Here is a 19,867-nt window from a genome sequence, read left to right as displayed (position 1 = left end):
CCTAACCGTTGCCTTGCGAATATGCCACGGATGCTCAAACCGATTTGGTGCCAATGGTAGCTAAATTTTTTTGAAAATATTCACCTTCAAACTGTCTACCATTATACCAGCTAGACCGGCACTCAAAATCGCGAGATGACATTATTCCATAAGAATTAGGCACATAGCTAGGACGTGATTGAGGCCAATGGCTCGGCCTCGGTCCACTTTGGCCGATCAGTTGCGGGAAAGGCCCTACTATGTCCACACCCCACCTTGCAAACGAGATGGTCGTGCTAACGGGTTGATAAAGCGTTGCCGGCTTTCCCGGGGTCTTGGCATATATTTGGCATGATTCACAAGCCTTAGCAAGCTTTTCACAATCAAGCCGAATTGATGGCCTATTCCAGTTCGGTGGCTTAATTGCTATCCCCAAATAATTCAGTGTCCTATTTGTACCTTTTCCCAAAAATGTATGTACATTATTGAAGTAGTTTGGCTTTGAATACAAAACTTTTGTACATTTACTGACAACAGAGAAAATACAAAATGGTAGGTAGAGACATGAATTGCTTAACATTATGTTGCTTGAATCCTCTTAACAATCAAAATCTTGCATCAAAGCTCCATATCCCCAATTTTATAGGAGAAGTAATAAGCAATACAACAAAACAAACAAAATCAATAAGAAACCCAATAATGAAAATATGAAACCTCCAACAAAAAAAAAAAAAAAAAAAAAGCCATTCCTCTTCACCTGGAATTTGAGATTCAATGTTTACTTCAATAATCTTTCTGTTCCCCCTCTTTAGTGTGTGCTTCTCAGACTTCACTATTGCAGCATTTGATATTTTTGCTAAAGTCGGTCATTTTTCTTACTATGCCCGCCTCCACATTCGTCTGTGCACACCTCACAACTCAACCAGCGACCCCTTCCTTGACTAGTAGCTGCTGCTTCTGCAACACCACCCATTTTCTTTACTTTTCTCGACTCCCTCCAACACTCTTTCAAAAATAAATAAATTCTCTTCTCCCACCTGTCACTGAGCCCCTTAGTTTTTAACCGATTCATTTAAATATTCAGTAAAAATAATAAACCTACTGTAGCCATCCTTAAAATTGAAAATATTAATTGGTTAAATGATTTATCGGCGGATAAGAAATACTACTACGTAAATTCCCGAGGGAATATACAGATTATTAGATAGCTGAAACTTAAAATGTCGAACTTGTCAAATTCAGAGCTCTGCCACTGCGCTTTCACCACCCACGCAGGAACAAAAAGCAGAATCTCCACATTTCATAAAGCATTAATTCTAAAATCTAAAACCAATTCAGGAGCTTAAGCACACCACCCGAGGAAACATTCTCAGAAAGGCAGTGCTGCTGTTGTAAAAACACAAGCACTGCGTCACAGAACATTTCCATAAACATTGCATGTATTTGGTACTGACTTCTACCCCTAGAATCTACTTGGACACTTCACATAAACTTTACACAATAAAATAATAGCAATTTCAGCCATAGAACTTGAAACTATATATGTACTAACCTGCCAAGCCTATCCATCGGAAGTTTTCAACTTCCTTGGCCGTTTTGAGGTTGATGGTGAGCTTTCAAATTTGGGAGTTCCAGGTGTCTTCACCCACTCAAATTTCAGAGAAATATGCAATTAGTAGAAATCTTCAGAGAAAGGGAAACCATAGAAATAAATAATATGAGCATACCTTCCGTTTTTGATCCCTCTTACCAACTCTTTCCCCTAACATCCAACCAAATAAGTTAGAAATCATCCTTAATTTAAGCCATTACATAGTAGGGATGATTCACCTAGAGCCCCGTGGGGTTGGTAAGAATCAACAAAATGACAATATGGCAAAAATCAAAGTTCAATATTACCTCCAAAACTTAAGTCATGCATGAATGTTCGGTCCTGATCAACTCCACGCTGTGACCGCTGCCAATAGACATCAAATAATACATGATGCATGCTTCTGTTTAATTCTTTAAACAAGAAAAATGGGAAACACAGAATGGCTAGCTCACCTTCGGCGGTGAACCAGGAGTTTCAGAATATGAACCATCACGATAAGATGAACCTTCAGCCTCCTTGTTTTGCAACTGAAATTTTAACCCGAAAAATTAAAAAAAATGTGCCACAAATAGCAGCAGTAACTTGTGAATCTCATATTTTGGATTTCAGGAACGGGGTGTTTCACAAAGATTACAGATAACATTAGATACTATGCATACCTGTTTCTGAAGATTTAAAAGGGTCAATATTTCTTTTCTAAGTTCAAGGTGCTCAGCACATACAAGTTTAGTTGGGACTTTTGGCTTCAAATTAACCTGTAAAAGAAAATTCCAATTTCTCATCTTAAACTAGTGGAAACAAATAGAGTAACAAGCTAAAGGAAATAACAAGCACATGCTAGATGATCTCAAACAAACACACAAAAGGTTCAGCAGAAAGGTATATGGAGCAGGGACAAACCCCTAGGTCTTGTAAAGTTTGCTCAACACGCTTAATAGTCCGTAGTCCAGCTGATGAGCTTGCTTCTTGCACCATTTGTTCTAGCGCATATGTACGCAAGTATACCCCCAACTGAAAATTGAATCACCAGTCAATAAGATAGGCAATAATACCATCTAAGCAATGACATAATATTTTTATATTTTCCTTCAACTTAAAAGCTCACCATGTGAAGAGAAGCTAAAGCAGAAGCAGTCTCTGATATTGGAGCAGCACTTGTGCCAGAGGGAAATTGAGCATTTGGGGAAGTTGAGACAGGATCAACATTAATGGCCCTATCCACACCTTCTGGACAAGTATCTGACATGATTGGTAGCTCTGAATCTTCAGCAGCCTTTCATTCAAAACAAAGTGTAAGCATTTCTTTTGTTTGGGTCAAGGGCACAATAATAGAAATTACCTTTGCAACTTTACGGGATTCTATTATTTTCTTTGCTTCAGCAAGGACCTAAAAGGATTTGAAATGAAGTAATCAGATAAATCAGAAGGATTGATGGAGTAAGTTATATACTCAATGTATTCATCAAGCAAGTCTATTCAGGGCTACATCAATTGAATTTTTTGTTTTCCTTTGTCACAATTTGCAAAAGTAATAAAGCAACCTCTGCATCTCTGCGCTCTTGATGCTTTGTCTGCGAAAGCACCATAGACAATGCACGTTTCCTTTCAATCTCTTGAGGCATATTGTATGATTCCTGCATAATTGTGATAATTTGAATACAATAAACATACAAACAGCACAGAAAAGTAGACAGGAGAATGAAATGCATATACTCTTTAAATGTAAAGAGGAAGGAATGGAACTCTCGACAAACCTTAATAATAGGATGCCCAGCAACATCAATAGAAGATGCAGCCCTTGAATTCATGACAATTCGGGATACTAAGCCAAGACAAAAAATTGCAAGTTATATAAGTTTAGAACACAATACTAAAATAGTAACGAGTTAACAATGTAAATAATTACTGCATTAAAACCCACGAAAAGAAACAATACAAAACATTAAGAGAAGTAATCAGCAAGTAGAGATAAATGATTTACCAGTATAATAACGATCTTTAAGCTCCTCAACCGTATGTGACGATGAAAACCTATCGGCTATCACAATGAACCGTAGATCAAACCTTTTACACAACTCAAATAATTGGTCTGTCTCTTCCTTGGTCCATGCCTTATATTAGAGAAGGTATAAGTAAAATCAGAAGAATAAATTACTTGAGTTTCGTTGACATACGACACACTGACTATATGGGCAAAAGAGAGGGTTTGACTAGTTTATTACTATTACTACTTTGGTACTTTTTAGAACTTCATGAACTGGTTGTTGGATCGTGGATAAAGTTTATTTTAAGGGGATGATAGAATGATACTGTTTTTTAAGATTTAATGCTTGAGATACTTACGGGATCTGTCAAATATTTCTCATACTCCTCATCTGTGTATTCAATTACATCCACTGACTGCATTCAATCATCAACAAACAAATAAATTGGAGCAGGAAAGCTTTGGAGAAAGACATATTTGTCAATAAGGACTACGATAAAACCTTCACATGATAATAGAAAGATTATTCAGCATACCTTGTTATACTTAGCAAATGAATAGTCGCCTGTTGGCAGAACACCATTTACAACCCTCACCTAAAAACAAAGAGGCAGAAAAGCTCTTTTCTGTACATAAATCTCACAACACTGAAAATAGATTTCACAATGAAGAGCTAGACATACCCAGTGGTATAGTTGCAAATTGTCATTTCGGGCAGAATTTGTAAAAGGAAGCCATTGCCATGTAATCTGAAGAGGGAATTGAAGTACATCAGTGCCTTAAATAAGAATTTAAAATTAAAAAAATACAGAGCAAAAAAAAAAAAAAAGGTCCAACAGTCATGTAACCTTTTCATTCTCTGCCTGTGTTCGTCTTTTCAAATGATTGATATCAGTAGCAGGCATGAGAGGTGCCAGACCTCCTGTAAGGGCGTAAACCTAAAACATTACAGAGCCCAACCAACAGTTCGAATAAATCATACACTCAAGACAGAGCAGAAATTATACATGTTCCATGAATGGAGAAAATGAGAAATAGAGAGAGAAACTACGTACTTCTCGTGAAATGCCATCAGGTTTGCGTTGAGACTCTTTCGGAGGTCTAGACTTCTTTTCTGGAGGTATGGACAGTGAATTCTTTGGTAACCCTAAAATGTCCTTTGCATCCATCTGATCTTTCCAACAAATTAGGGTTTGCTTCCGCTGTGCTTTGATTTTGAGATAGAATGAAAATAGAATTCGCTAATATATATATCTAGATATGTGAAAATGGAATACATTAGGATTAATTCAGGTCGGGTTAAAAACATAAACTGTCGAAGCCCTTCCACCAAATATATATGAATTATAAAGCAAAATTTATTCATAATTTTGTGAATAAAGCCTTCCAGCAAACAAATAAACATAAGTAAAGCATAACTTCTGGAAATTTTAAAAACCAAAAAAAAAAAAACAAAAACAAAAACAAAAAAACACAAGTGCACAACTAAGAGGGAAATTAGGGCAAAAACATAAATAAAGAAATTAGGGCACAATTGCACAAAGTCGGGAATGAGCAATTTTATTTACAGATAACAATATCATTATCATAGATTTCAAAACTCAAAACTTAGAGCAAACAATTGAACAAATTAAGATTTATAGAAAGGGGTGCAACCGGTGAGAACAACGGGTCAACGAACCTGAGGGTGAAGACGGAGCCGGCGACGGTTGCAGACGTATCTGGGCAGCTGGCGACGGTTGAAGACGAAGCCGGCGACTGGTGGCGAGGCGGTGGACAGAGCGGTGAAACACTGAAACGGTTCGCGATAGAGAGCGACAGAGCGGTGAAAGGCTGAAAGCCTGCGGCGTCGTTTTGAAATAATGGAACAGAAAAATTTTTAAAAAAAAAATTATATATATATATATATATATAGGGATGAGGTCAGGTGCAAAGATGCTCCCAGATGCGGTCACGCGGTTAAATTTGAGTCGTTGATCAAATCTAGATCAACGTCAAATCAATGAAAATTAATAAATAAAAAAAATGTGTCTGAAAGAAAGAAACATAAGCTAAAAATGGTGCACAGTAAGTATTAACATCGCGCACCTTTAGTTTATAACAATGGTGCACCTTAAGTGATACAAAGACGCACCTTAAGTGTTAGAACAATGCACAAGCGTTAAAATGGCGCATTTTAAGTTTTGTTCAAAAGTTTTGTTATTGAGGGTTTGAGCTAAGGCCTAAGGGTCTGGTAGACCCCTCAGTTCAAAAGTTTTGTTCTTGAGGGTCTAAACTAGGAGTCTAGTAGACCCCTCAATTTAAAAGTTTTGCTCTTGAGAGTTTGAGCAAGGGGTCTGGGAGACCCGTGACTCGAACCCCTTACTTCAAAAGGAATAAGGGTGGCGGACAAGGAGTGCCCTTTGAAGAAAAACATGACGCATCTTAAACACAAGACCTACGCACCTTAAGCACAAGACCTACACACCTTAAGCACAAACCCTGCGTACTTTAAGTTTGCCCCATATTAATGACCAAATTGCCATCACGTTTTTTTTAAAACGTTGTTAATCCTGAACGTTGATATTGACAAGATCAATGGCTCTCCTCTCACCGCAGAACTGCACCTAAAAAGATCAACCGCACATGAATTGATATATATATATATATATATATATATATATATATATATATATATATATATATATATATATATATATATATATAGTTTTTTTAAAAAAAATCTTGGACGTGTGTTATTTTTTTTATTTATTTTATAACATTTTAGGTTGGAAATAACAGTTAGTAATTAGATCGAATTTGGAGAAAAAAATCACAGTTGTGTGTCATGCTTTTGTAAGTTTTTATTCGTTAGCTGTTTCAATCATGCACATTTCTTATCTTTATGTATTGACTATTTTCTTTTCTTTTCTTTTCCTTTTTTTTAGTTTTACTGGTTTCGTTTTTTTGTTTTTTTTTTTTTTTGTGTGTTGTTTTTTTAATGCAAATTGGTATTTTTGTTATGTGCCACAGTTTGTTATTATGTATGTCACTTTGGGTCGCATTGTGTGCTAGTGTTGATTATTATATACGTTTCTTGGTGGCAGCAAAAAGGCACAGGGGTGCACCTAACGTGGGATGTTCGTCTCACGTTTCAAATGAGGATGACGATTTTGTCGATGGGCCAGGAGCCGATGTGCAATGCTCCAGATACTGATTTAACTGCAGAGGAACTGGGAAGGTTTCCTACTGTTAAAGTTAGGGTGTCACCTACTATTTTTGTAGAGGCGTTGCAAGATCTCACAGCACAGCAGCGAAAGGACATTACTGATTTTGGATTTGGTGGTGTTCTTGATCTGAAGGTTAAGGAGTTGCCAATTCGCTTGGAGCGGTGGTTGTTGTCTAATTTTGATGTTGATAGGATGTGCATTAATTTGGGTGAGGGTGCGGTCTTAGCTATTAGGGAAGATGACATTAGTTCAATTCTCGGATTCCCACGGCGTGGCGTAAGAAGTTTGAGAAGTCATAGCATTGTTTGATGTTGATGTTTGACATCACCATTTTTTTTGTTATCATAAAAATCCCTTAGATGTTGATCAGTGATGGTTTTTTTGTTAACATTGTGGTTTATCATGACAGCCCGATAGTTGTTTATTAATGATAGTTTTTTTTTTTTTTTTTTTGTCATTGTTGTTTTACTACTTTGGACTTACTAATAGTTGAATGACCTTCATGTATGGTTGGGTGGTGTTAGTTCTTGGTTGGTCTAAATAAGAGAATATTTCCTTTCCAGTTTTGGGCACACGATTATGTAATGGCTGGTACATGATAAAACATTATCTGACACACAATGGCGTTAAGATATATAAGGTGCCGATGCTTTCTATGTTGTGTGTCGTTTATATCGACGGTGTGTGCCTTTCTCACTCCAATGTGTGTAGACATTCTGTTTATATTTCATATATAAACTCCTTTCGTTTGTTCATGCGTGAAGGCATTCTCTTATTTTACCCTTTTTGGTTGAATGCTCGTGAGGATTGTGTGCACGTTCAATTTTTGTTGTGTGTTCTTTTTCAATAAATCGTGTGCCTACATTATTTCAATTAGTCATGTCAACATTTTCCTACTTAGTGAATAGAGATTAAAATTTTGTCACTTGTAATTAAAATATGCATACGGAGATCAAGTTAGTCTTTATTCTTAATGAAGATTTACATTGTTTAAAAAAAAAAAATATTAGCCTACGCGTTCCCTTTCTTGGGAACATAGCAACCACTTCACATCAACATCTCCATCTCGCTTCTTCCTCATGGTGCTGCATCTAACGCCAAATCCTACCACACCTGCGTACCGTTTGTAAAACTGAACTCCTTAGTCAACTGTTTCGAACCGTTGACCAATATGTGGTTTTATTGTTTGACCACATTCTGGAATATATTCTTCATACTCCGTTTGCCAGATTTCCACCCCATATCTTTCTGTTTATGTTCGGTACAAAATGAGAGTTATATTGTCAAAAAAAAATTAACCATTAAAATTCTTTTCAAATTGAGCAAAGTATTTGTGCGTATTTTGTTCCAAACCGACTGTTAATCATGGAATGGCTAACGAATGCAATTTATATCCATACGAGGCATACAATAAATCAATATTTGACACACAATCCACTTAATAACGACACACAACTGTACGCATCTGATATCTCTACCAACTCTCACATTGTAATTTATTGCAAAAAACCATATATGGTAAAACTGGTAATATAAGAATTTTTTACTACTTTAATTTTTTAAATAGCATTGCCTAATAAATTATCTACCAATATTCTTTACTACTTGTTCAAAGGGTTGTGTGTAAGTTTTCCACACTATCGTATACACACGCTTTGGCCAAATAATAATGTTTATATCCATAGGCAGCACACAACTAACAAATACTAGGCACACACTTCTTTATATGTCGGCACACAACGTTAACCATACGACTTTCTACCAACAAACATATTGTAATTTAGGGGAAAACACACGTCTTTGTCTACTATGAATTCATCTAACACACTACAAGGATGTATTGCATGAATCACTCATAACTATGTGCTTGTTTGCGTTATTTACCATTAATGTTTGTCGTCCCAAATGCATGCTCAGACCCCATCCGCTCCTCGTCATCCATGGCATAATTCACTTGTGTTGGTTCGGGTTCCTCTATTGGTGTAGTGGCATCGTCCATCGTATATGCTCAAACCGCACAACTAGTTCAATAGGAATGAAAGGAGTGTCTACCATATTTGTAGTTCAAACTCAAACTCTATTATTGTTGATTAAAATCCTTCCTTAATTATGATTGGTATCAAATCTTTCTTTGACCTCAATAATAATATTTAGGCTCTTTTTTAAAATTTCAGGTGTGACATTCTTTGTGTAATTTGCATAATCTTGGCCATTTAATATATATGATTGGATTGATATGATTTATCCCCATAGTCCTCTATTAATAGGTGTCCTCATGGAATAAGGGGCTATATATACTAGTGATCAAATGAATCTATCTTATTATATGACTCCGTGTGCTCAGTTTCTAGCATTTAGTGAGATCGATGGTGTAGATTAAAGGGGGTTTGTTTTTTAAAATACTCATTTTTAGACCAGATAATTTGTGTGAGTATTTAAGGTATGGGTATTTTAGTGATTTGGGAGTTAATGGAAGTTAATGCTGGCCGGATTTGGTGTTTTTTTTTTTTTTTTTTTTTTTTTGGTTTTGTGTTTTGTATTCCACCATTAGGATTGGGTTGTACACTTCGATTCTGCCCACAAAGAATTTCCCGTCGCTTCAGCTTTCTTCAACCGCCGCATCAGCCAACTTTGTGTGTGTGTGTGTGTAAAAAGCACCAAAACGATGTCGGCTGATGTGCCAGATTCGTGCACCGGAAAAAAATTCAAAACTTTTTTTTAAAATAAAAATGGAGGAAAAATACCTTGGTGGATACCGTGGACGTAGTAGTAGCGGTGGATGACGACGAAAAGGAAGATGAAAAAGAAGCTGCTAGTGTAGCAAGAAGATGAGACAGAAGGTATGATGGTCTAGCTAGAAGATGAAAGATGAGAAGTCATTTTCCTGACCAATAAGCAATAACACGAACAATATGAAAAATCGCATGATGAATACATATTATTTTACCTTGCAATAATAAAGGATTTGTGAGTTTTCGATATGGAAACTTAATGTCAGAGACTCATAACCGAAGAACTGAGTCCGCAATATATGAGTATAATTCAAGAACTAAATATGTTTCCTAAAACTATATTCTTATTATTGAACTGGTTTCTTCCAGAAGTAATGTTTTGTTCAAATTCTTTTACCTATTTTAATCATCTAAAGGATTAAAAAATATATAAACTTAATAGTCATAAACCATAATTTTCGCACCTAAAAGTCATAAGTTTGACTCAATGCTTAGTAGCTACAGATTTCCTGGTTACCAAAAAACTAAAAAAGACATGATTGGATGGAATTGAAAATTGACGATCAATTGGTAAAATTACTATAGTGGATACACCATTTCAGTAATCTACTCCAGCTGATGATAATGAAAATAAATAATTAAATGAAAAATAGGAAAACAGAGACTACAAGCAAAAAATACACATTCACAATGCCAATAACATTTGGTTTTCTACTGTACTACAGAGCACCTGCTGTAAAACCTTACAAAAGGGGCAAAGGTAATTGGAATTGCTGAGGCAAATAATATGATCAATGAGATTCAAAATTTGTGCATTGTCAATCTTCATTTTGAGAAATAAGTTAAAAAGTAAGGTGGTTATGGCAAGGCAAAGAATAGAATAGTTCAACAACTGGATCTATTAGAAATCTGTTCACAGAAATTTACATATCTTTCTCCATTTCCCTCCGGGAAAGTTCCTCGATCTTCCAAGAGCTGCACAGTCGTCATGCTTCGCCACAGGTGGTTTAAGCACTTGAGGTATAGATCAAACATGAGTAGTATAGCTTAAGGGATGACGGCGGTGCAACATCCTTTGCAGCCACCTTCTGCGCGGCTCTGGGTTTAAATAAACAAAGCATTCCCTTTCTTCTGGATCTCTGATAATGTCAAGAGCGTCTAGATACATGGTGCTTGATTGAGGAATATCTCCCATTTCATTCAAGCACTTTATGGCGGTAGCTATTGAGGTATCAGGAGCACCAATGGCTGATGAAGTCTTTAATGGTGTCCCTAAAGGAAGCTGTTCATTAGTGAGTTTGTTGAGTTTACTCAAGCAAGCCCTCACCTCATTCATCCATGTGTCTCCGTTAATTTGAGACTTTGTAGCAGGGGGCTGAGAATAAATACCATAAGCAGGGCTTGGCGTTTGACCAGCAAAATCGCCATTTGAGTACACACACGGCAATCCCTCTGGCAACAACTCATCATGCATATCGATTGGCGGTTCAATTGGTGCATGATCAAACTTCCACTGAGCAGAGACTCCCCTCAGCTCTGAACTACCTCCTGTATTGCCAAAACTTGTATTATTTGTCTGTAACTTCTCCTTTTTGTCAAGCTTAACCACCGGACACGCTCCCTCAGTTACATGGCGAAGTAAAGTGGTAGTCCCACTTCTACTTGAACAAGAGAAAATCTTGTTACAATGATTACACTTGCATTTCTCGTAAGTTCCATCCTCCCTTATAAGCTTTGTGAAATGCTGCCAGACTACCGACCTCGACTTCCCCTCCCTTCTTAGTTTCTCATCTGTGTTTGTGTCAGTGTGATAGGCAACCTCCATAGCATTTTCATCATTTCCATCAGCCATCTACAGAAATAGAAACCAAATAATGATAAGGAATCAAAAAATGCCTTAATAAACATACACCCAAATTATCAAGACTTACGCCATATATTTCTATTCATTTGCATCTAGAGAAATGAAAATCAAAATGCGATAAGGATTCAAAGTACGCATTAATGAACAAAAACCCAAATTATCAAGACTTGCATCATATATTTCTATTCATTCGATAGGGCAAATGATAAGTTCACTCCTACCATAGATAATAACCTTTATCTGCTTCATGAATTGGTATTCAAAAGCAGAATTTGAAACCAAACACTTTATCATGGTAGCAACAGCAATGCATTTATAAGAAAGTTGACAACACAACAAAACTCTCAAATGTTAAATCATAGGAGTATTTAATCTCAACCGTACGAGAAAGTCTTCAATGTGCTAACTCCTAAGTTCATGAATTTGATCACTATCGAAAATAAGCGTTTGTCGCCGTCAAATCACTTCTAATCAATCACTTTCGATCATTAACGTCGGCAATCAAAGAGCTACATTTGATCGCCGCTGTTGAAATTTCAGTCTTTTTTTATCGGTAATCAAAACAAGCATGAATGTTGCGATTCAGAGGAATTTATAACTACTGTAAAAGGTAATCTGTATGCTTATATAAGTAGAAATTAAGATATAGATGGGAGTACTTGCCGGAAAGTTATAGGAGACGGCGCGGCGGTGGCCTACGATTGCAGCAGACGGTGGTCAGGCGCTGCTTCCGTTCTCCGAAGCGTTTAGAGGCCGGTTTTGGACGTGAAACCCCCAACGGTGAAGCTTTCAATCAGAAGGAACTGAAACGGGCCTGATTGGGCCCGCTACAAATTTTCGGACTTCCAAATTGTACGAATTAGCCCGATTGTTCAAGAAGCAATAGTTATGTCATGTACTCAGTCCACTTGCAATGTAGTTGTGTTCATTTCATGTTCACAATTTCAATTGTGAACATTCAGTATATAAATTATATATTTTGAACGTAAATTCACAAAATAATATGCCCCTCACCATAGAACAAGTGACAAATTATACCATGAATCAGGGTCTATTTTGGTTCGAAAATAACATTCAAATTTTGTATTGTAGTTTGATACATTTTGTACCATCAGTTGATCGTTTCTGTATATATAACTATCATATTATGTGTCAGCAATTATGAAGTTATTTGTTTACATGTACAAAAATTATTAACTATAAGTACAAAATGTATTAACGAAGGGTACATAATTTTTGTATCGAATTCACAATATAATATGAATTCTGATCCATCGTATAACAATTGAAAATGGGTTAGCTGCGACTTAGCCCACTTTACACTTCTTCTGCCCAATCGTTATACCGTGAACCATGGTCATGACTAATACTGCAGTTGTGTTGAACTGATACTGCAATTGTGTTGAAAGGGAACTGCAGTTGCGCGAAACAGAGATCGTTTCATCCGTCTGAAACTGCAGTTGTGTTGAACTAATGCTGCAGTTGTGTTGAACGGATGAACGGTCTCTGTTACACACAACTGCAGTTCCCTTTCAACACAACTACAGTATAATCATGGTCATGGTCCACAATATAATTTGCGCCTTCTACCCCTCTAAATTTTCTCATGTACAATATAATGTTTTCTATTTTCTTTAGATGACTATTTTTATTTTTATTTTTTAAAAATAAAGAAGCTAATTCATTAATCATAGGCTGAAACGTTTACAATAAAGATCGATGGAATGGTCAAACATTCCTTACAGTCAGACATAAAAACAACTTCCCTATCATAGAAAACTTGATTCGCAGACTGTTTTACAAATTTGAAGCTGAATTCTTTGAACGAACTTAAAGCTTCTTTAATGATTTGGTGAAACGTACCCAAGACCGACACTGGTTGAATAGTCTTGCATACCACCTGAGTATCTATTTCCATTCTTCTATCCATTGACAATATCTCTAACGCCATTCTTCTATCTATTGACAATATCTCCATTGGGCTGAACTGCATATCATAGTTCATAGGAATCTCTTTCTCATTGTCATGTTTGTCACCCAGGATGAGATTCACGTACGCTATGACTAGTTTTATCGTTTCACGCATTATGAAAAAAGAGCTCGCCAAGTAAACGAGAGGAAAAGCACAAAAACTTCAAACAAAATTAAACCAATAAAACAAAGCAAAGGGAAAAACAGTGCGAAAATAAGAGAGTAACGACCGGTAACGGTGGAGATGGAGGAGAAAACAGTGAATGGAGAAAAGACAATGAAGATGGACGCTGTTTAGATGACTATTTTAAATATACTTATTGACATATAACACTGTTTACAAAATTAGTATTTCAATCATTGTGATAATTATGGGAAAAAAAATTGATCTAATAAAATTTGAGATCAAAATATTTGAAATGTAGTGTAATAATACTAACATTGCTATTGGATATGTATTCATATCTTGCAAGATATGACTAATGCAACAAAATTTCAGTAGGGATAACTCTCCAAAATTATCGCTACACATACGTAGGTTTAACTTACTCTCTTTTTCTTCTTACAGTTACATAAATTATATCATACCTAGTTATATGTATACTTTTGATTGATTATCGATTTATATTTTTTCTTCAATTGTGCTCGATCAAATTTAAAAGGATTCCACTTGTCTAAATTAGTTATCAATATGTTGATTGTTGTCTTCATTAATTTCTAATTTATTCATAACCACATCCAAACTTATACAAACACATATACACCTTGATTGTCCATAAAAAGTTGCATTTCATTCGAACAAATAATGATATGGTTTCTTTTGTAGGAATCAATCAAGATATAAACCTTCTAAACTCCAAGAAACCCCCCAAGTTACTCTAAATCTAAACCAAATTGGATGAGAAAAGAGAGAATGCTAACTTTTGGGTGCTAAAGAGTTTGGTTTGATTGTTAATGGGAACCTCATACGACACTACTATTCAAACAAGCAACCCCACCAAAGTCATGACATTTTTCTCCTTTTCATACATGCTCTTTCTCTTCTTCACCTCTTTATAACATCTTTCTCTTAAAATAAATAAACTATTATAAACACAAAATTTTAATGTAAAGTAAGGAAAATGGTCGAATAGACCCATGAACTTTTAAACATTGCAATTAAACTCTCTAACTTAGTAAAAAGCACAATTAAATCTGTTAACTACCGTTGACTATCATCTTCTTCTGATGGACGAACAGTCTTCTCCATTCTAGTCGCCTTCTCCGGAGAAGGCAACCAGAAATTGTGATTTTCTCTCAGAGATGGCGAGCAACCAAAATTGGTAGCTGGAACTGCGATCATCGACCGCTGAAGAATTGTTGGAGTTTGCCGTATTTTCCCCGGAACAGTAGTGACCGGCTATAAAAAAAGGTTCATGACCAGTTTGTGGGTTTCGATGCACGAAAATAATATGTTGATGGGTTTAATTGTACACTTTAAAAGTTTAGGGATCTAATTGATTTTTCGTATAAAGTTTAAGGGCATATATGACATTTTTTCCTGTAAAGTATTATGGAAAGAAAAAATATACTAAGGACAATTCCAACCGAGTTAGTTGAGCAGTTGGCTAGGTAATAGCTGTGTACTGGCTTTCATGGTTTGAGTCGGAGAGAGACAAAAGTGAACACTATATATCATTAATTAAGAATATAAAATAAAATAGAAGAAGTGGCAGTAGTTAGGAAAGAAAAGATTGATCATCTGCAAACCAACAAGAATCTTCAAATATGGTCAACATGCAGTTTACCTGCAAGACTCTACACAAGCAAACTCTGATCTCTAGTCTGCATTGCATACTTGTCTTCAACAAAATACAAACTTAACGAAAACTCCTTAATTCTTTGTTTTTCCAATTACAGTTAGAAAACTTGTAAACATGCCCATTTTTGAATGACTTATAACTACTAAGCAGGCATAGTTGGTGAGTCAGCTCATCCTCTCCTACCTTTTTTCCCCCTACCTCTTCTGAACCAACTTTATCTAAGTCTCATTACTTTGAGCTTCCCTGTTGTTTCCCAATGGAATTGCCGGTCTCCGGTGGCCGGAGAGCATCTTACTCCATAGAAACAAGAAACCTCAGTTACAAAATCTACAGCTTTTATGATGGTTTGAGGTGGAAGAGGGAGAATGAGAAGGGGTCTTCAAAGTTTATCATAAAGGATGTCAACTGTGAAGCAAATCCAGGGGAAATCACAGCAATTGCTGGGCCTAGTGGGGCTGGGAAAACCACACTGTTGGAGATTCTTGCTGGGAAGATATCCCCAGTTGATGTTTCTGGTCAGGTGCTTGTGAATGGGTGTCCTGTGAATGCGAAAAGCTTTCGGAGATTGTCGGGTTATGTGAGCCAAGAAGATGCACTGTTTCCTCTGCTGACAGTGGAGGAGACATTGATGTACAGTGCTCTTCTGAGGCTGCCAGGTGGGAAGAAAGAGGCCAAGAGTAGAGTTGGGGTGCTGATTAGGGAGCTTGGGTTGGAGAATGTTGCAGATTCAAGAATTGGGGAGGGATCAAACCATGGGATTTCGGGTGGGGAAAGGCGAAGAGTGTCGATTGGAGTTGAGCTGGTTCATGACCCTGCTGTCATCCTGCTTGATGAGCCAACTTCTGGCTTAGATTCATCTTCTGCACTTCATGTCATTTCACTCCTCAAACTTATGGTTTCTGCTCAGGGCAAGACTATTGTCCTCACCATTCACCAGCCCGGTTTTCGCATCCTTGAGCTCTTCGATCGCCTCGTTTTGCTGTCAAACGGATGCGTGTTTCACAACGGTTCGCTGAAATCCCTGGAAACTCAGCTCAGTTTTGCTGGGCTGCACCTTCCTCCAAGGATAAACCTGCTCGAATTCGCCATTGATGTCACCGGAACCGTCGTTGTCCAAACTTCAGAAGCCCTGAATAGCGGCCGTTTCCGTGTCAAAGATCATATGGTGAAGAAGGGGATGGTGAGAAAAGAGGAGTATGTTAGAATTTCTAATAACTCCTGTGTTGCTGCAGAGAAGTGTAGAAGCTACTCGAATTCTCAATTGGATGAGGTTCTGATTCTGGGAGAAAGGTTCTGCAAGAACATATTCAGAACCAAACAGCTGTTTGCAACAAGGATCTTGCAGGCACTTGTGGCAGGCTTCATACTAGGATCAATCTTCATGAATGTTGATGACAACCTAGGAAAGATTGCGCTGCAAACCCGGCTAGGCTTCTTCGCGTTCAGCCTAACATTCCTGCTCTCCTCCATGGTAGAAGGCCTGCCAATTTTCCTGCAGGAGAGGAAAATCTTCATGAGGGAAACCTCGAGGGGAGCCTACCGTGTGTCCTCATATGTCATAGCAAACACCATTGTTTTCCTGCCATTCCTCTTGATGGTAGGCCTTCTGTTCACCATCCCGGTCTACTGGCTCGTGGGACTTAGGCCTCAGATCGACGGGTTCCTCTACTTCGCCCTCGTGGTTTGGCTAGTCGTGCTGATGTCCAACTCGTTCACCGCCTGCTTCAGCGTCCTGGTGCCTAATTTCATCATGGGAACATCTGTGATTGCAGGGCTGATGGGGTCTTTCTTCCTGTTCTCGGGCTATTTCATCGCGAAAGACAGCATCCCTCAGTACTGGATCTTCATGCACTACTTGAGCCTGTTTAAGTACCCGTTCGAGTGCTTCTTGATCAATGAGTATGGAGGGGAAGCAGGGAAGAAATGCATAGAAGTTGAGGCTTCTTCAGGTGAGTGCAAGATGTTTGGGAGTGGAATGTTGGCAAAGCAGCAGCTTAGAGAGTCACAGAAATGGAGCAATTTGGGTGTGATGGCATGTTTTATCTTTGGTTACAGAGTGTTGTGTTATGTGATTTTGTGGGTTAGATGTTACAGATCAAACAGAAGTTAATTATTAAGCCATGAATTTTCTTTCATTATTATTATTAATATAATTATAATTATAATTTTTTTTCTGATTATTATTGAGCTGATTTGGGGAAGGTAGATCCAAGTTTACAGGAAAAGAAATTCATCAATCCATGTAATGAATGTTCATATAAAATAAAAGTGTTGTTGCTTTGCACATTTCTGCTGTACGCCAGTGATGAATTTGGGGATTAGAGTAATATATATAAATAATAGATGTGTAACTGAATTATTAATTTGGCATTTTATTTGAGACATAATATAATCTAGTACTTGCTCAACATCTTTTGTGTATGATAACATTCTTGTAATGACTATGTTACTAGATTTCACATGTCAAGACCCAATGGATCTACTTGTTTTAAGACCAGTCCATCATAAACGGAAAATAAATGTATAAAATGAGGGTGTATGAAAATAGTAGTTTTATTTCTCAAGGCGCTAAGCTCAAAATGATATGTATAAAAATCCACGATATTCAACTAAATACTTAAATAGTGAGTGAACAATACAAGTTATAGCCCAAGGAATATACTAAGAATAATATTGTAGCTACTAGGAGTTAAACCCAAGTGAATGAGTTTAGAACGTAGACAGGAGACCACTAAACTAGAAGGCTTGTGGTGATCCTACCAGGATGCCCTGAGGAAGCAGGCATCCCTCCTTTTATATTGCACTTCAATCCCCCTACACTGTCCACGTGTACGATGATCCATATTATCTCCCTCCACCATTAACATACACCACGTACGCCCAATCCAAGCAAAATGATCCAACATCCCCCCCCTCCCCCCCCCCTAAAAAATGGGAGGGATGTGACGCCTCAGGGTGACGACGGGCACCGAGGCTACGATAGGCGCGCGACACCTCGTGCAGACCACGCCAACCTTGCCACACCCTTTGATTCACGTTTACCCCACCTCGTCGGCTACAATTGGCTCCAAGCCACCTAGCAGAATAGCTAAGTGAACAAGGGGAGCGTGCGACCCTGCCATGCCGAATACGCACTGGTAGGGAAAGTACGGCGCGCCCATCAGCTCCCCTCCCCATCGACCAACGACCGCAGACGGCACCCTACCCCTTCTCGACCTTACCTCCCTCAGCCCACCCAATTCAAGCCCAATAATCCTAGCCCATAACCATATCCCTATCAATTTCATACGCGCACACACACATACACACTTCATTCAAATGAATATATCCAACAATATTTTAAATACTAGCTCAAAAATATAATATTAATATTATCTAGGGACAAGGGTCAAATAGATCCTTCAACTATAGGCTAAAGTGCAATTAGCCCCTTAAACTAACAAAAGCTCCAATTAGACCCTTCATCTCTTCACTTTTATGCAATTGAGTTTATCTAGGGATAAGGGTCAAATAGATCCTTCAACTATAGACTAAAGTGCAATTAGCCCCTTAAACTAACAAGGGCGCCTCTGGCAACCTTGATCTGATTACAGTTAGTAGTGAAGGAAATTGGCCTGAGACTCGAACCCACCACCTCCCGTATAAAGAAAAGGGGTTGATGCCACTAGACTACAAGGTCCTTGGCCTAGAAAGGTTTCTTTAATTTTGTTCAATAAAGTGAAGAAAGAAATGGAGTGGGAGAAGCAGAAAGAAAAGCAGCAAGCGGAAACGAGCAATGGAAGTCTTCCACAAGCAAATCGCCATCTATGTCACCATTTGCGAGCAGACGAGCAATGGAATCCGGCCAGGTTTTTATATTTTATATTTTATTTTAAATTATTATTTTTAAAAAAAATCACTTTTACCTGTTATTAACTTGTCTTTACCTATAAATTGAGCTAATTGCAAAAATTTAAGAAGTTATAGGCTTAATTGCATTAAACTGAAGAGATGAAGGGCCTAATTGGAACTTTTATTAGTTTATGGGGCTAATTGCATTTTGACTTATAGTTTAAGGGTCTATTTGACCCTTATCCCTATTATCTAAACTAAATTTTGGGTGAACTTAATAGGTTATTGGTTCAAATATATTTATAGTTATTTTATATACTATAAAGTTGGTTCAGTTATCAAATGTAAAAATCGTACATATATTAGACTTGAAACATGAAAGAAAATTATATATTTCATTTAAACCAAACATATTCAAAAATGTTTTAAATATAAGGTCTAAAAATCACTCAATATTTATCGCGTGTTAATTTTATAATGTTAGTCTAAAAATAAAAATTTTAAAAATGAGTGGTAGTGAACAAATTTTTTAAACAAAAAACAAGGAAATGGGAGAATATAAAACAAAAAATGAAAACTGAAAAATTAGAAAACAAAAAATAAAGAACAATTTCATGATGTAAATGAGCCATAAGTGTAATTAGTAAACAAGTTTTATAAACAGAAAACAAAAAATAGAAAACTGAAAATGAATATTGAAATGGTAGAGAATATAAAACATAGAATAGTTTCCTAAAGTAAATGGGCTCCTAGTCACTAATAATTTCTTTGATTGGTAAATTGGTTTTAAAATACAAGAATAATCTATCTCGAAATATCTTATAAAAAGTCTCATCTTTATACCACTACACTAGTAGTAGTAGACTACAATATCTTGAAACATTGTCTTCGGTGCACAACT

At 37.0% G+C, this 19,867-nt stretch overlaps 3 protein-coding genes across 8 annotated transcripts; 1 reads left to right on the top strand and 2 right to left on the bottom strand.

Moving 5' to 3' along the window:
- Window positions 1–439: 439 nt before the first annotated feature.
- Window positions 440–5,411, bottom strand: LOC116023157 (SWR1-complex protein 4-like). 6 transcript variants are annotated; one of them, XM_031264132.1, is made up of 18 exons: window positions 5,239–5,411; window positions 4,613–4,811; window positions 4,406–4,495; window positions 4,241–4,306; window positions 4,094–4,153; window positions 3,917–3,973; window positions 3,555–3,684; window positions 3,328–3,395; window positions 3,115–3,207; window positions 2,913–2,960; window positions 2,679–2,846; window positions 2,474–2,584; window positions 2,233–2,328; window positions 2,026–2,100; window positions 1,879–1,936; window positions 1,707–1,741; window positions 1,532–1,618; window positions 440–1,016 (listed from the first exon to the last, which is right to left on the bottom strand). In XM_031264132.1, exons 2-17 carry the CDS (start codon window positions 4,724–4,726, stop codon window positions 1,541–1,543), a joined length of 1,347 nt encoding a protein of 448 aa, XP_031119992.1. In that variant the 5' UTR covers window positions 4,727–4,811; window positions 5,239–5,411; the 3' UTR covers window positions 440–1,016; window positions 1,532–1,540. The 6 variants fall into 6 exon arrangements, with proteins under 6 accessions (XP_031119992.1, XP_031119994.1, XP_031119993.1 ...); XM_031264134.1 differs by having other exon boundaries at window positions 4,613–4,764; XM_031264133.1 differs by having other exon boundaries at window positions 440–1,022; window positions 4,613–4,759.
- A 4,835-nt stretch (window positions 5,412–10,246) lies between these two features.
- LOC116022861 lies at window positions 10,247–12,130 on the bottom strand. The gene is made up of 2 exons (XM_031263747.1): window positions 12,026–12,130; window positions 10,247–11,350 (listed from the first exon to the last, which is right to left on the bottom strand). Exon 2 carries the CDS (start codon window positions 11,348–11,350, stop codon window positions 10,526–10,528), a length of 825 nt encoding a protein of 274 aa, XP_031119607.1. The 5' UTR covers window positions 12,026–12,130; the 3' UTR covers window positions 10,247–10,525.
- Window positions 12,131–15,206: 3,076 nt separating this feature from the next.
- LOC116023052 (ABC transporter G family member 10) lies at window positions 15,207–17,349 on the top strand. Its single transcript, XM_031264008.1, has one exon. The coding sequence runs from the start codon at window positions 15,392–15,394 to the stop codon at window positions 17,243–17,245; it is 1,854 nt and encodes a 617-aa protein (XP_031119868.1). The 5' UTR covers window positions 15,207–15,391; the 3' UTR covers window positions 17,246–17,349.
- The last annotated feature ends 2,518 nt before the right edge of the window (window positions 17,350–19,867 follow it).

Source organism: Ipomoea triloba, chromosome 6 (genome assembly GCF_003576645.1).
Source record: "Ipomoea triloba cultivar NCNSP0323 chromosome 6, ASM357664v1".
NCBI lineage: Eukaryota > Viridiplantae > Streptophyta > Magnoliopsida > Solanales > Convolvulaceae > Ipomoea > Ipomoea triloba.
This window is presented reverse-complemented; position numbering and strand designations above follow the sequence as displayed.

Excerpts from the sequence above, each read along its gene's own strand:
- LOC116023157 (XM_031264132.1), bottom strand. The coding sequence starts at position 4,726 with ATGGATGCAAAGGACATTTTAGGGTTACCAAAGAATTCACTGTCCATA. Across the intron at positions 2,329-2,473 it reads AAACTTTACAAGACCTAGGG|GTTAATTTGAAGCCAAAAGT; the intron begins GTTTGTCCCTGC and ends TTTCTTTTACAG. Across the intron at positions 1,937-2,025 it reads CTCCTGGTTCACCGCCGAAG|CGGTCACAGCGTGGAGTTGA; the intron begins GTGAGCTAGCCA and ends GTCTATTGGCAG.
- LOC116023052 (XM_031264008.1), top strand. The coding sequence starts at position 15,392 with ATGGAATTGCCGGTCTCCGGTGGCCGGAGAGCATCTTACTCCATAGAA.
- LOC116022861 (XM_031263747.1), bottom strand. The coding sequence starts at position 11,350 with ATGGCTGATGGAAATGATGAAAATGCTATGGAGGTTGCCTATCACACT.